The following is a 15,780-nucleotide window of genomic DNA, read 5'->3' on the forward strand; positions in this document are numbered from 1 at the left end:
TTGGAAATGCCTTAAAATTTAAAATCTGGTTCCGAAATCTTTATCTTACCATTATATAATAAATCTGAAACCTTCTGGTTCCTCCAGGTCTCTTCCATGTATAAAGTCTTCTTCAGGATGCTTAAACCAGTGATAAATTACGCTCTGTGCAAAATTCTACCAGGAGGCTTCCTCTTTCATTCCTCCCCCCCCCCCCCCCCCCCCCCCCCTCAATTCCATATTCTCCTACCATTTTTTCCTTCTCTTCCTCTTCCTACAACCAAATTCCAGTCCCCCCGTCACAATTACATTTTGCTCTCCCTTAACGATCTGAATAATTTCTTTTATCTCATCATACATTCTTTCAATCTCTTCATCATTAGTGAAGCTAGTTGGCGTATAAACTTGTACTACTATTGTGGGTGCTGGTTTCACGTCTACCTCAGCTATGATAATGCATTCACTACGCTTCCTATAGTATCTTACCCACTTCCTTATTTTCTTATTCATTATTAGACCAACCCTGCATTACCTCTATATGATTTTGTATTTGTAACCTTGTATTCACCTGACCAGAAATCTTGTTCATCCTTTCACCAAACTTCACTAACCCTCACGATATGCAACTTATAGATTTCACTTTTTATTTTCTAACCTACATAACCTATGGTTTGATGGGCAGAAGAGTCACACAAAAAGCTCAAATTCATGTATTATGAAGAGGACTGATTGCTACTTAGAACTGAGTTGCAGACAAGCACAATGAAAAGACTGCTGCACATTAATAGCTTTTGACCAAAGCCTTTTCCAGCAAAGGAAAAAAAAAAAAAAAAAACTTCATGCACCCCATATTCAGACAAGCAAGCACATGTGGCATCTCTCTCTCACTCACTCACACACACACACACACACACACACACACACACACACACAAAAAACTGCTACCACCAGCAGCTCTGACCAGAATGTGACTGTCACATAAATAACAGTCTGGAATGGGGCAGGGAAGGGGGAGAGATAGTAGGGTACAGATGGGAGGAGAGAAGAGTGCTGTCTAGTGAGGTGTGCAGGGACTAGAGACTACCAAGTGCAGTACTGGGAGGAGGTGGTGGTGGTGTGTGTGTGTGTGTGGGGTGGAGAGGGGGGGGAAAGGGGGGAGGGTGGGAGGTGGAGCAGGGAAGGAGAAAGGACAGGTGGGTACACTGGCAGAGAGTGGCACACAAAGAGGGTGATGGAATATGAAAAGGGAGGAGGTAATTGGACAAAGGGCTGGAAATTGCTGCGTGGAGGGTGTGGGAAGAGTAAGTTGCTGTAGGACAAGGCCACGATAATTTCAGGAGTGGAGAATGTGTTTTAAGGATAGCTCCCATCTGCAGCATTTGGAAAAGCTGGTGGGGGTGGAGGGGAGAATCCAGATGGCCCGGGTTTTGAAGTGACCATTGAAATCAAGCATGTTATATCCAGCTGCATATTGGGTCTTGCAATGGTTGCATCAGGGCTGGTACACAACATGGCTCCTTTCACAGGTGGCCCAGCCTTCAATGGGGGTAAGATAAGCCTGTGACAGAACTAGGATAGGAAATGCTGGGGGGGGGGGGGGGGGGGGGGGGGAGAATGGATTGTGCAAGTTTTGCACCTGTGTCATCCACAGGGATATGATCCCTCTAGCAAGTGGTTGGGATTGGGGATAACATACGAATGGGCTAAGATGATGTGGAGGTTGGGTAGGTGACAGAACATCACATTAGAAGGTATTGGAAGGATCCTGGTAGGGTGTCCCTCATTTCAGGGCATCAGGATAGATAATCAAACCCCTGATGAAGGGTGTGGTTCAGCTGTTCCAGTCTGAGGTGGGGTTGGGTGACATAATGGGCTCCCTTTTGTAGCCAGCTCTTGGGGATAGTGGGAGGATGGTGGGAGGGTGGGGGGGCAAAAATGGCATGGGAAGTCTGTTTGCAGACCAGGTCCAGGGCAGGGGACAGTGCCTTTCTGTGAAGGCTTCGGTGAGCAGCATATTGGCAAAGATACACATCATCTCCGGGTCTGAGGAAGCCAACGTCTAGGTCGATGGCAAGCAGGGAACCTGGTGAAGTGGATGGGGGAGAGGATGTTGAGTCTGTGAAGAGATAAGAATAGGGTGTCTTGCCCCTGAGTGCAGATCATGAATATACCATCTATGAACCTGAATTAGAGCAGGGTTTGGGGAGGTTAGGAAGGTTTCCTCTAGATTGCCAACAAACAGGTAGAATAGGAGGGTGCCATGCGAATGCCCATGGCTGAGACTTTTTTGTGTATCTTCCATCCAAAGAAGAAGCATTTTTTTAAAGATATATGTAGTTAGGTGAATGAGGAATGAAGTAGTGGGTCTGGAGTCTGAAGAACATTGGAAAAGGTAGTATTCAACTGTGGCAAGACCATGGACATTGAAGGGTGTTGGCGTAAAGGGAAATGGTGTCAACAGTGACCAGTAGGAAACCAGGAGGTAAAGCGGTGGGGATGGTGGAGAGTCAGTTGGGATCTTAAGTTGGAGATGAGACTACATGTTGGAGGTGTTGGTCAATGAGGACCGAAATTCTTTCAGTGAGGACACAACACCCAACAACAATGGGGTGTCCAGGATTGTTGGGAGTGCGAGTTTAGGGGAGCATGCAGAAGGTGGGTAGGAAGGGTGTTGTAAAGGTGAGGAGGGAAACTGATTCAGGGGAGAGGTTCTAGGAAGGGTCTAAGGCTTTAAGCACGGATTGGAGGTTATATTGGACCTATGGGATGGGATAACTTTGTTACAGTTTAGAGGTGGACAGGTCACACAACTGGCAGAGGGTTTCTGCCAGGCAGTCACTGTGATTCATCACAACAGTTGAGGGGCCTTTGTCTGCAGGGTGGATGATTATGTGAGGATCGGTTTTGAGACTTTATGGCTGTCCTTTCCTCTGCTCAAAGTTAGCGTTCTTAGGAAAGAACCTGGGTAATGATGATGAGGCCAAGTTGGAGATAAGGAAATCATGGAAGTTGACACTGGGGTGGTTAGGTGGGAGGAGGGGGAGGACCTCAGACCACAGTTGGATGGTACTATGAACTGGGATAGGCAGAATTCAATGTCGGAAATAGATTGGCTTGGGTTGGAGGGACTGGTGGCAAAGCAGTATTTCCATTTCAGCGTTCAGGAGGAGAGTAGGTCTTTGAAAAGTCCAATATGGTTAAATTTGGAAGTAGGGCTAAAGGTGGGGCCTTTGGATAAGACAAACTTCTGTGGGGTTGAGGATTTTGGTGGAAAGGTTCACAATAGTGTTAGGGGATTGTTTAGATTCCAGATTTGATGTGCTGGTAGAGAGTTTTGGGGGGATGTGGTAACTTGAAAAGATCCACTAAACAGAGTCTGGGTGCTATGAGAGATTGACGAGGAGGAACACACTGGGTAGGACAGGGGATGAATAGTTGTGCCCCAAGGCAGCAGCAGAATGTCAGCAGGTCCAATAACTTACAGAGATGGTGACTGACATACTCTTCCAGGTCCTGGAGAGTGAAGGATTCAATTTTGAAGATGTGACGTACATAGTACAGATTGCAGAGTAGAAGTATCTTGCAGAGGGAGAGATGGTTCCGAGATGCTTGTGCCACGAAAATGTGTTTTTGCAATGCCAGGTTTGAGAGGGACAGGGACTGGTGGAATCGAAAAAGGTGAAGGTCATTGTGAGAGGAGGGGTGGGATCTAGAGAAAGAAATTTTTATGGTTACGCCATTGGGAGAGATTGAATGGTTTAGGCACAGTATAACAACCAACCAGCCGTCCAACAGGATGGATGACCACTGCCACACTGTGGCCAAGAGCGAAGTAGCCCACCTCATGGCACAACATGCAGCTGAAGATAACATGCTTGATTTCAATGGCTGCTTCACAACTGTCTATTCTTTTCCGAATATTGTTGATCTTCCAACCAGGAGTTTCTATCATTTGAAATTCATGTGTGGCATAGATCTCTAGTTTTTCTAGGCACATCAAAAATCTCTTCTTAGTTTTAATTAAAAATGGAGGTACACGCTTTCCTGATACATGTGAAATTTTCACTTCTGAGAATGCTACTTGTGAACTGGCAGGCACCACCCTCTGCATGATGGAAGCGGCAGCACAGTGGGGGACAGTAACGGCAGTAGTCCAGCCTGAGAGATGTCAAATGCCAACTACTCTGATTCAAACTATTCCTTTTGTATATAAATCAAGTCAAGTTTTCTGTAACTCAAGACAACAAATGTTTACTGATACATGATGTAAAACAAATATTCATAGCCAAAGTTGCTTTCATATACTGGGGCATTGGCATCTGACTGAGGTAAGCCAGAACAAGTACCGAAACGGGAAGACGACCAGCAAGAGCAAGTTCCCAATTGCCACACTTTGAGCCACTTCTCTGATTAATTTCCAATCCTCTAATATGCCTCACAATATGATAGAATCTGACACTGATCCATCTATTGTAGGGCGATGTTAGCGTGGCAGCACCTTGGTGCTATTCAAGAAGAGCAGGCAGTAAGGGCACTGAAATTCACTCTCTCTGTTCACCTCATGCACCCACACTTCATAACAGATCGGAGGACGGCAATGTCAAACCAATTCTACTAGGACCTTGTCCAGGAGAGCAGTATTGGAGTCCCATATTTGTCTACAACAGCCATTCCCCATGAAGTATGACATATTTACTTAAAAGATATGGCTGGTACATCCCGCACCTACTCTTGTGATGTTAAACAATGTTCCAAAATACTGATCGTATGAGTACATATGAATAACAATTAAGGGGAGCAGCAGCCATCTGTGTGGCCAACGTAGTTACACACACACACACACACACACACACTCAACTCACTCTACCAGTAACCAGTGCTTATGATGAAAATGGTTGTTATGGGCGAAAAATCCCTACAACACCGTTTGCGACAGATTAACACCAATGTGGAAAGCAGTTACATGTATTTTTTGGCCTACCGTATTTACTCGAATCTAAGCCACACTCGAATCTAAGCCGCACCTGAAAAATTAGACTCGAAATCAAGGAAAAAAAATTTTCCCGAATTTAAGCCGCACCTGAAATTTGAGACTTGAAATTCAACGGGAGAGAAAAGTTTTAGGCCGCACCTCCAAATCGAAACAAAGTTGGTCCATTGTAATACGAGATACAATTTAGATCAAATGAATGACGATACAACTACAGTAGTTTGGTTCGAGTCTTAAGCTTAGCAGTTATGCTTTGCCAGGTAGCCATTGCTATGCATCAGGCGCTCCGTCCGTATTTATGCGGGTACCCTTCCTTTTTCACGTGCTTCGTCTGGTTTGAATTGATTGCTTATTTTTCTTTGATCTGATAAGTGCCGTTCTCTTTGTTACAGTTGTTTACGTCACTCTAAGCTGAAAATGCATTACTGTATTGTGTCATGCATTCATTGTTTGTCACATTCTGATAATGAGTGTTTATGGCCTTTCGCCGCTCGCGGCATGGCTTGCTTTTGTGCATGCTACCATTGCTTTTAAAAAAAAAAAAAAAAAAGGAGAGGAATCGTCTCATTAGCGAAACAATGGCAAGAGACTGCTATTTGTTGTTACTTACACTGCTGCTTTCTTTGATAATGATCAACAAGAACCAAATAATAGATTGTGTATGATAGAAGATGTTCTGAACGAGAGTTTAGTAAAAAATTTTCTCCATTTGAAAATCTTTGCAGACACCTCTTTAGTACATTACATTCTGCACAGAAATAAGAGTCATCCTAGATTTAAAAATCTAGTCAATTGCCGTGCTTCATTTCTAACTGTATCACCATTAGGCATAAGAATACTATGAATATAAACATGATATGATATGTATATTCTTCTGCGTTTGCTGTTGTCTCACTCTAGTTTCATAATTTATTAGGCAGACAGGATTTAAATGAGATAGCAGCAAAAATGAAAGAATACATGGCAAAATGTTTATATTCATATTATTCTTATGGTGAAGAGAATACTGCATGTGATTCACAATTCATAAAAGTTCATATTAGCAACCATCTCTTCTCACAGGTAGGAAAAAATTCAGAACGTCGAGTTGGCCATATTGACAAACATCCCAAACAGTCTTGCCAGTCGGATTTTCGTAGTACACTGAAATGCTGCTAGCCAGCTACATTCGAAGATGAACAATACGGAACTTGTATTTACTTCGTTGGATTATGTATGAAAATGCAGTGGTCAAAACTCGGGGCAGAGAAAAAAGCTCATCTTCCAATTTATTTATTTATTTATTTATTTATTTATTTTTATTTATTTACTGACGCAGAGGCTTTGGCGCCAGTATTTATCTTTGTGCCTGCAAAGCATGCCTGTGTAGCGCTACATATATTCGACTGCAGAAGTTAGTTGTGGCGGCACCTACCAACATTTTTCAGAACTTCCGCTTACTTTGCACTCGATTCTAAGCCGCAGGTGGTTTTTTAGATTACAAAAACCGGAAAAACAGTGCGGCTTAGATTCGAGTAAATACGGCATAATCTTTATACAATGTACATTTAGTTCTAGATTACATTTGCTACTGTTGTAGCAGTCCTCTTTTGTTTTCAAAGAGAGAGAAATTCTGTTCATACAAGTTCAATTAAGACACTCACACGGTCTTTGTATCAAGTTGTCATATTCTATCACTTTTTTACTCAAAATCACTTGATTAGCACAGCAGAGAAGCTTAACTTTCCATTCTGTGGAAGCATACCATATCCTGGGTAACATGGGTGAAGGGCGACAGGTAGATTCCATATTTCTAGATTTCTGGAAAGCATCTGACATTGTGCCCCACTGCTGACTTAATGAAAATCTGAGCATACAGAATTGGTTCCCAAGTACTCTAGTGGCTCAAAGACTTATTATGTAATAGAACACAATACATTGTCCTAAATGGCAAGTGTCCATCAAAACAAGGGTATTGTCACAAGTTCCCCAGCAAAGTGTGACAGGACTGCTCTTTTTTTCTATGTACATAATCACTTTGATGGGTAGGGCGAGTAACAACCAGCAATTGATTGCTGATGATGCTGTAGTATACAGGAAAGTATCATCATTGAGTGATTATAGGATAATGGATGAAAGATTTATAATTGGTGTGATGAATGGCAGCTTGCTCTAAATGTAGAAAGATACCAGTTAATACAGATGAGTAGGGAAAATAACCCTGTAATGTTAGAATACAATATTAGTGGTATGCTGCTCGACAGTCTGATCAGTTAGATATCCACCCACGATGTTGCAAAGCACAATCAAATGGAATGGGCATGCAAGGACAGGAGTAGGGAAGGCAAATGGTTGGCTTCAGTTTATTGGGAGATTGTTAGGATTTCTAGTTCATCTGTAAAGAATACCACATAAAGAATACACCCGAAACCCCTAGTTGAGTACTGCTTGAGTGTTTAGAATCCACACCATGTCAGATTAATGAAATATGTTGAAGCAATTAAGAGGCATGCCACTAGATTTGTTACTGGTGGGTTCAATCGACAAGCAAGTGTTACGAGTGTTACACAGATGCTTCATGACTTCAAATGAGAATCCCTGGAGGGAAGATGATGATCTTTTTGTGAAACACTATTGAGAATTTTTGGAGAACAGATATTTGCAGCTAACTGCAGAATAACTCTACTACCACCAACATACGAGAAATTTGGGCTTGTATGATGTTTTCTCTCACCCAGTTTGCAAGTGGAAAAGGAAAGGAGATGACTAGAAGTGGTACAGGGTACCCTCTGCCATGAACTATACGGAGGCTTGCGGAGTATGTACGTACATATGTAGATGTGAATGTGACTGAATATTTTAGTTTCTTCAACAACATTCATGTATTATTGGATGCATTTTCTTATGTAGGTACAGAATCACCTTCGGTTTCGTGCAACAGGCAGAGACAGAGTGGGGATATAAATTTTAGACAATTCATGCAATTACACAGCCATGTTAAAAGGAACCTGTAAATGGGCATTTACCTTACTTTCTGCAGAGAATCTCAATGTAAATGCATGCGTTTATTTTTAACTACTTCAACACGAAACATTCGAAGAGAGGGACAGTAGCTGCTAACATGGCATAAACTGTGAAATTCACAAAGAGACAGACGAACAGGTTATGATTTACCTTCATGAGGCATGGCTCCTAGTATAGGGAATAGAAAAAACACAAATCCATAACAATATTCAAACTTCAGAACCACAGGGTCTCCTTTGGGCAGCATACTGCCACATAACCAGTGTTTGTGTCACCCCATGCAGTATCTCCAGCTCTGGAGGTGTGCAGTGCCTGAGCCAGGCAATGTCCAACACAGTGTTCATGCAAGTACTATTTACTAATTGGTAGCAAGCTATTTACAACATGAAAGTGGAGTGTACCTTGCATGGCAGTTCAGGGCAACACTAGCTGGCTCTGCACACTGCAGGTCACTGGTGCAGATAACTCAACTGATGCTGTATATAGGAGGAAGACTAAAACAGAGGGGGGGATCAGCTGGAGGAGTCCCGTAAATTGCTGACATTTGTATTATGAACATTAGTCTGTTGTCCAAGACGTAGCTCTCTACCAAACATTTCATATTCCAGTCCTGGAGATATCACTGGATGCTTTAATGACATGGAAAGCCATTACAGATTCAAACAAGCTCAGCAAGCAGAACTGTTTGTATTAGATTTAGAAATTTAGAGTGTTTATTTTTCCTTCTTCCATGAGACCATTCTATATCTTCTGAACAATATTGATATTAAAATTAAGTTCACCAGAGGAAAAGAGAAAGAAGGCCAAATATGGGGTTTTGATGTACTGGTACCTAAAAAATGTGATGGAACTTCAGGACATAATGTTTACAGAACGACCACTCATAAAGAGAGATACCTTCACAGAAATTCGAATTACCATCCCAAGCAGAGAACAGGAGTGACCAAAACAATGATGGACTGGACTAAATGAATCTGTGAACCACAGTACTTTGAAGATGAGCTCAATCACTTACGAACAGCATTCCGAAAAAATGAAAACTCTGGCAGAGATAAATAAGGCACTACATCCTAAAGGGTCTAGAGCTTCTAACAAAAAGGAACCAACTAAAAAGAAAAGTTTTCTTCAATTTGTAAAAACTGTCACAAATAGCATCAGCAAAGCATCGAGAAAACACAGTACTGATACAATGCTTAAACCAGTAAGAAAGGTCCACAAACATTTGAACACTGCAAAGGACCTAAATCCGTTGCTTGCCACATTAATAGTATACAGAGTCCTTTGAACTTGCAGCCAAATGTACAGAGGGACTACACAAAGAAGTGTTAACACCTGCCTTTAGAAACACGAGAGCAATAGCTGCTTGGGCAAGATGGATAAATCAGCAGTAGCAGATCATGCACTAGCATGGAAAACTGTCAAATTTGTTTCTCTCACACATTGGTTTCAGCAAGATATAATAATCAAAACGCTAAGATGTACAGAGAGGCCACAGAAACACGACCCTTAAAAACAATTTCAACAGCAAAGGAGGAGGACTGAAATTAGACTAGTTGTGGGCCTTGGTGCTAAAGAAAACAAACAGCACCGACTACCCCACAACAAGCTCCAAAGTATATGTCAGGGCAACTCTGTGATCTTAGGCAGCAGTCGATATGACAAACTGACCGTTGTGTTTATATTTACAGCTTGGCCTGGTGAGCTTCGCTTTCTGAGTTGTTAAAGCCTCTGATGATGCCTCCGGCATTGGAGGATGAAACATTAGGCATAGAGCTATGCCTTGGACCATGGCCAAATGCTCATAATACTGGGTGGTTATATTTAAACTGACAGTATTAAGAGTGCTGCAGTGTGGGGAACTGAAACATCGTTGTTATGTCCATTAATCGGTGCGCTCAAGGAGTATCCTGGGAGGGGAAAAAAAAGGTTCTACTTCCTGCCACCAGGTGAGGATATAGCACTGTATGCAGACAGGCGGTGTGGGTGCAGTAAAAGGGGAGGAACAATCACACACTTGATAACGGTGGTTCCGGCATTTTTTTGGTCACAAGTTACAACATGTATTCAATATGTGTCTCCTGACTAAGCAACATGCTGTGCCCATAACACGGCACTGTCGACAGTTGCTCACAGCATATCCACTGTCATCAGAGTGACATGTCATCGTACAGTAGCCTTCAGATCAAGAAGAGGTGGGATACATCCCTGATAAGACACAATCTTTCAGGTACCCCCCACAACCACAATTTAGGTCACAGGATCTGGAAGGTCACACATCTTGAAATTGCCTAGATATGACAATCATTACAAAAGCTTTCTAGAAGCAAATCTTTCACCTCGCAAGCGACGTGTGGTGTCACCCGATCTTGCATGAAAATAGTGGTGTGGACACAGTTGCATTCTTGCAAAGCTGGAATTGTATGCTGCACAAGAAAGTCCTTATATCGTGCAAATATCACTGTACATCTAACAGGCCAATGACGTGTCATCCCCGAGAATGAGGGAGCTTGTGAAAACATACCACACATTCACATAAGCTGAGTGCAGTGGATGTTCCTGCACAACATGTGGCAGAGTGGAACCCCTTTCACAGCCCCTACCAGAGTAAAATGTGACTCTCCTTCCCAAAGAATATTCTTCAGCCACATGTTCTCCATTTACATGCATGTCAAAAATTAAGGGCAAAGTCACAGCATGACAGTCTATTTGGGGCTTCATTTAGTGCACATTTTGAATCTTGTGTAGAGAACACAGTGTAAAATGCAACACAATATCTTTTGAACTGTTAACTGGGAAAGACAGAATTCTCGTGACATCTCTAGCACTGACTGCAGGATTTCAAATGTTTGCTGCTCAGTGGCTGTAACTACAGCAGCTTCATCAATAACTGCCATGGAAAATGAGCTAAAGTTCTTCCCTGCTGCACCACCTCATTCACCTGTTTCATCAACTTTCTTCTTCATATTCTGTTGTTCATTTATTGACATGGGACTTGTCCACAGCTATTTCTGTTGGCAATATTCCTGCAATTGAGTGCCACTATTGCTCTTATTCTGACTGCTATTGCTGGCATTTTGATAAAAACTTTACCAGCAGTGCACTGCCTTCTCAATAGCTACTCCATTTCATACAAAAAACCTCAACCTTCTGAACCCTTTACACCAATAGTCACTTCACAAAAGAAGTCAAGTGACGAACAGCATATCGACATCAAAACAGGAAACATTTTACATTTTGACTGCTTACAGCATCATATTTTCACCTGGTGGCAGAAACTGAAGGCTACTCCGAGTGCACTGATTAATAAACACACCCATGATGCTTCAGCATCCTGAGATGCACACAGCGCACACTGCACTACCCGGTACACGTATTGCAAATACCTGCCGTGAAAGGCTGCCTCCTATGTAAATTGTCAGCACTGATATTTGAGGAAAGAATATTTAATTTCATTGTAGTTGTAAGTCATTTGACAACATGTAGTTTATTAGATGATGTGATAGTAAATGTATATAGCCTAACAATGACAACTGATGTCTGCAACATTAAACTATTTAAATACAATACTGTTGTAATGGGACAAAACTATAGAAGAATTTTGAACAGAAGTCTGAGCATAGGACTGCAAGGAGGCCACAGTCAGACAGCAGGTGCTGGATGGTGAACTGCGTTATAAGCTCCCATATCATCATACCAACTGTGCTGAAACTGGGTCAAAAGTCACAGACATCAGCTGCAGCTGGCCATCACCTGTGCTTGATCAGCATCCTTCAGCAGCAGCACGACTTCCATGACACTGTTGTAGGTACCAGTGTCTTGGGACCAGCTTTTGAGAAGCCAATCCGGCTCAACTGACTTACGCGTCCTCAATGGGCAGACCATGGGCTGTTCCAGATGGTTCACAGTGGTGGTGGTGGTTAGTGTTTAACGTCCCGTCGACAACGTTGTCATTAGAGACGAAGCGCAAGCTCGGGTTAGGGAAGGATTGGGAAGGAAATCGGCCGTGCCCTTTCAAAGGAACCATCCCGGCATTTGCCTGAAACGATTGAGGGAAATCACGGAAAACCTAAATCAGGATAGCCGGAGACGGGATTGAACCGTCATCCTCCCGAATGCGAGTCCAGTGTGCTAACCACTGCGCCACCTCGCTCAGTGGGTTCACAGTGGCCCACAAATGCAGCCCTTCTGCAAATTCAGTGCTGAGCACCAGCATTTAAACGTCAGCCCAGGTGACTACGTCACATTCAGCACGGCAGGACCACGCATGACACTTGCCATACGTTGGCTGGGAGTCTCCATAGTGAACTCTGCCACCACCAGATTGTGAAAAAAGAATCTATGCCTGTCTACTCAGCCCTGATACCAACACCGGACCAGCCACCAGCCTTGCTCTTCAGTGTCGATCCACACTTTGAATCCAGGCAATGCCATCTCCATGCCACTGGGAATGCTGCAGCCAGCCGTAGAAACAGAAGACAGCTGCCTGGCCTCACTCCATGCCACAACCACACTGTGGCTCAAGCAATGAATGACTGTACTAGATGGATGGGATAATTAAAGATTTTTTTTTCATTTTCATGGATGAATTAAGTTGATTAATTGAATAAAGGACTGTGTATATGTTCTCTACTGGACAGATTGCCACTTCTCCACGACCCTCCCGTCTCCCAAAACATCTACAGACGTTACCATATCCACAGGAAGACTAACACCTCCTAACAAGCAATAACTGCTTGTGTTTCACTCTGGTTTTTCAGCAGCTGTTCCTTGGTCCACTACACTGCCAAATGAAAAGTGATGATCAATTTCAAATATTCCACCAAACAATGAAAACAAATACGATGGAATAAGGACAAATTATGAAAAGGATAGAATGCTACTCGCCACCAAGTGGAGAAGTTGAGTTCGCAGACAGGTGCAACAACAAGACTGCTGAGCCAGTAGCTTTAGGCCAAAAGGCTTTAGTAGTAGTAGTAGTAGAAGTAGTAGTAGAAGACGAAGAAGAAGAAGAAGAAAATAAAAAAAAAAAACCACAAAAACTACTGTATCTGGTTGCCAAGGCCAGATTGCAAACACCTGTGCAGGATGGAAGAAGCAATCCTGGTGGTGGAGGTAAGTCTTTTTTACTTATCTCCTTTTCCACTCCCCCCCCCCCCTTCCCCTCTTCCCTCTGCCATCCATATAACCTCCTAACTGCATCTAGCTGCCCCACCCTCTTACCACCTCGTACCTGTATGTTTCCACAAGCAACACTTACTGTCCCCCACCCTTCTCTTGCTATCCCTCCCCATCCGCCTAACACCCAGATTGCTTCTTCCATTATGTACAGTTGCTCCCAGTCTGGCCTCAGCAGCCATCTCAGTGTGTGTGTGGTGTTTAATTCAGAAGAAGACCTTCTGCCCAAAAGTTTACTTGTGCAGCAGTCCTTTTGTTGTGTGTCTGCAAGTCAACATCTCCACCATATGGTGAATAGCCAGTAAGCATCAATGTCTATACAGATACCATTCCTTTACTTCAACATACATCGTAGAAGACACATGCAATGTAATATGCTCAGCTTAACACTGACATCTTTAGTGATTAAGCTGTGTGTGTGTGTGTGTGTGTGTGTGTGTGTGTGTGTGTGTGTCAAATGCTTACTAAAAAACAAGTGCCATTTAAAACAAATTACATGTCCATCTAATGTGTCCATATTAGAGTTTACCATTGTTTATATTTTGTGACCGCTTATCAAAGATAGGGTGTTACTGGGCACAGGGACTTTTAGACACACATTTAACGTGTTGTGCAGTGTATGCAGCGCACAGACATCTAATCAATCTTTAACAGAGAAATGTTTTGTAACAGGAGTTATCCAAAATGTAAGAAATTTATCATTGAAATTAGAAATGGAGCTGTTAATACAGTAAAATTTGAGAAGAAGTATAGTACTGTGTGGGGTAATATTCATCAATAAACAGCTGTCAACTTTTCCTTGAAATACACACTTTCTAGGGTGCAGTACAGAGAACGCTGGTGGAGCAGCAATTACAACATTCTCGTGAACAATATTTGCTAGCAATTGAACCAAATCATTTTGAATCCAGTGTCCAGTCCCGCTGATGGATTACGTAGTAATACATACGTTAAAACTGATGGTCATCACTGTCAACAGTTGGTATGACCTTTAGTTGTTGCTATAAAGTGCAAGCTGTTTATATCAATAAGAAGCTAAATATTCATTTTTGACCATTAGTCTCTTACCTCAAAGCACTCTATTTAGGATCCTCTAATCTAGATAATTTTGACTCTACAGGTTTGGGACATACTGTATATGGTAATAAGGGCCAATAATAATTTAGTGTTCTAGCAGACATGCTGAAACAGGACAGAACAATTTGTTTTATCCTTGGATCACTTGGCAAACAGAACAGCTTTGTAAGCACTAAGACTGCTGGCGGAGTATTTTGCTGTACCACCGCCACATACCATATGTATGTTCTGCAGCAGGCCAAGCTCCGCCCCAAACGGTGTTACAAACAGATGCATTACTTCCGCCACAACCACCGTATTCCGTCCTGCATAAAGTATTGAGAAGAGGTGAACATACAATGCAGATAGAAAGCAACGGAAAACAGCAAATTGTCTCACTACTTAACATGTTTATGTACAGGACACTGGAAAAGAGAATCTAAGTGATAGGGATGTGGTGTTATGGAAGGGTATTCAAAATTAGGTGGGCTGATAAGAAATGAGGTGGTTCTCTGCAGATCGACAAGAGGAGGAACATGTCAATAACATTGACAAGAAGCGATGGAGTAATGAGACATGCCTTGCATCAAGGTATAAGTTCCACAGTTAACAAGGGAGTTGCAGATGGTAACAGAGACTGGAATATTTCCAAAAAATAAATGAGGGCACTGGATGTAAGTGCTTCTCTGAAATGGGGAATTTAGCACAGGAGAGGAAAACTCACATATTACATTTAACAAAAGGTGGGTGTGGGTGCGAGTGTGAGTGGGTGGGTGGGCACGCATACTCGTGTCTAATAAATTATCATAGAACCAAACGGAGTTGCATTCCTAATACTGTACAGCACAAGTTGCGAGACAGACCTCTAACTGCAGTATCTACCAATTGCCAATAAAAGCCATTACAGCTTTGTGAAGACCCAAAGCATATTACAAATGTTGTGTAAAAGTGAATAGTACAAGTTTCATGGATCACACACAAGTGCTATGTACCAGAGTTATTTGTTTTGCAAACAGAATTATATAATTTCTGGATAAATATTTCAGAGCATTACAGACCTTATGAAACTCCTGCCTCCTGAGCTCTGGACTATGGTTGAACCACCGCATGATCGCCTGGAACACAGTGTCTTCTCCCTCCACTTCAAGGTTGTCACTGCTCACAAATTCCACCAGTTTTGCTGCAGAGAGGTTTAGAAATTCTTCACTACGACTGACCTCACGAAAATTTCTGTCAGGAAGAACATATTAAATTATTACTACAATATTCACATTTTCTTGAAGCCTTAACACCAAACTCGACACAATGTTTTACCATGAAGCCCAGGAAAGTCAAATATTCATTCTACAGAAGTAAAAACATTCAGACAACTTTCCTCAAATATAGCTGTGGTGTTACACTCAGAATTAATCATACACTCTTTAGTGTGCATCAAACCTATCTAACATCCATGTTTACACTCAAACTGTGATTACCTTTAACTTTATACCAAGTAATGCTGTCCTCGATCCAGAGGTTGGTTTGAACATTACGGTCCTTTGCTAGGCATGGTCCTTTTGGAGGAGGTGGTATACTTT

The 15,780-nt window shown here is 42.4% G+C and overlaps 1 protein-coding gene across 2 annotated transcripts in view; it reads right to left on the bottom strand.

Moving 5' to 3' along the window:
- Positions 1-15,780, bottom strand: part of LOC124607204 (kelch-like protein 20) — a 78,499-nt gene that overhangs the window by 41,102 nt on the left and 21,617 nt on the right. For both annotated transcript variants that reach the window (XM_047139465.1, XM_047139466.1), the window contains one exon: positions 15,262-15,433. In XM_047139465.1, coding sequence (XP_046995421.1) covers positions 15,262-15,433 — 172 coding nt within the window. The remainder of the gene's footprint in view (positions 1-15,261; positions 15,434-15,780) is intronic.

This window comes from Schistocerca americana, chromosome 3, assembly GCF_021461395.2.
Source record: "Schistocerca americana isolate TAMUIC-IGC-003095 chromosome 3, iqSchAmer2.1, whole genome shotgun sequence".
NCBI classification, from domain to species: domain Eukaryota; kingdom Metazoa; phylum Arthropoda; class Insecta; order Orthoptera; family Acrididae; genus Schistocerca; species Schistocerca americana.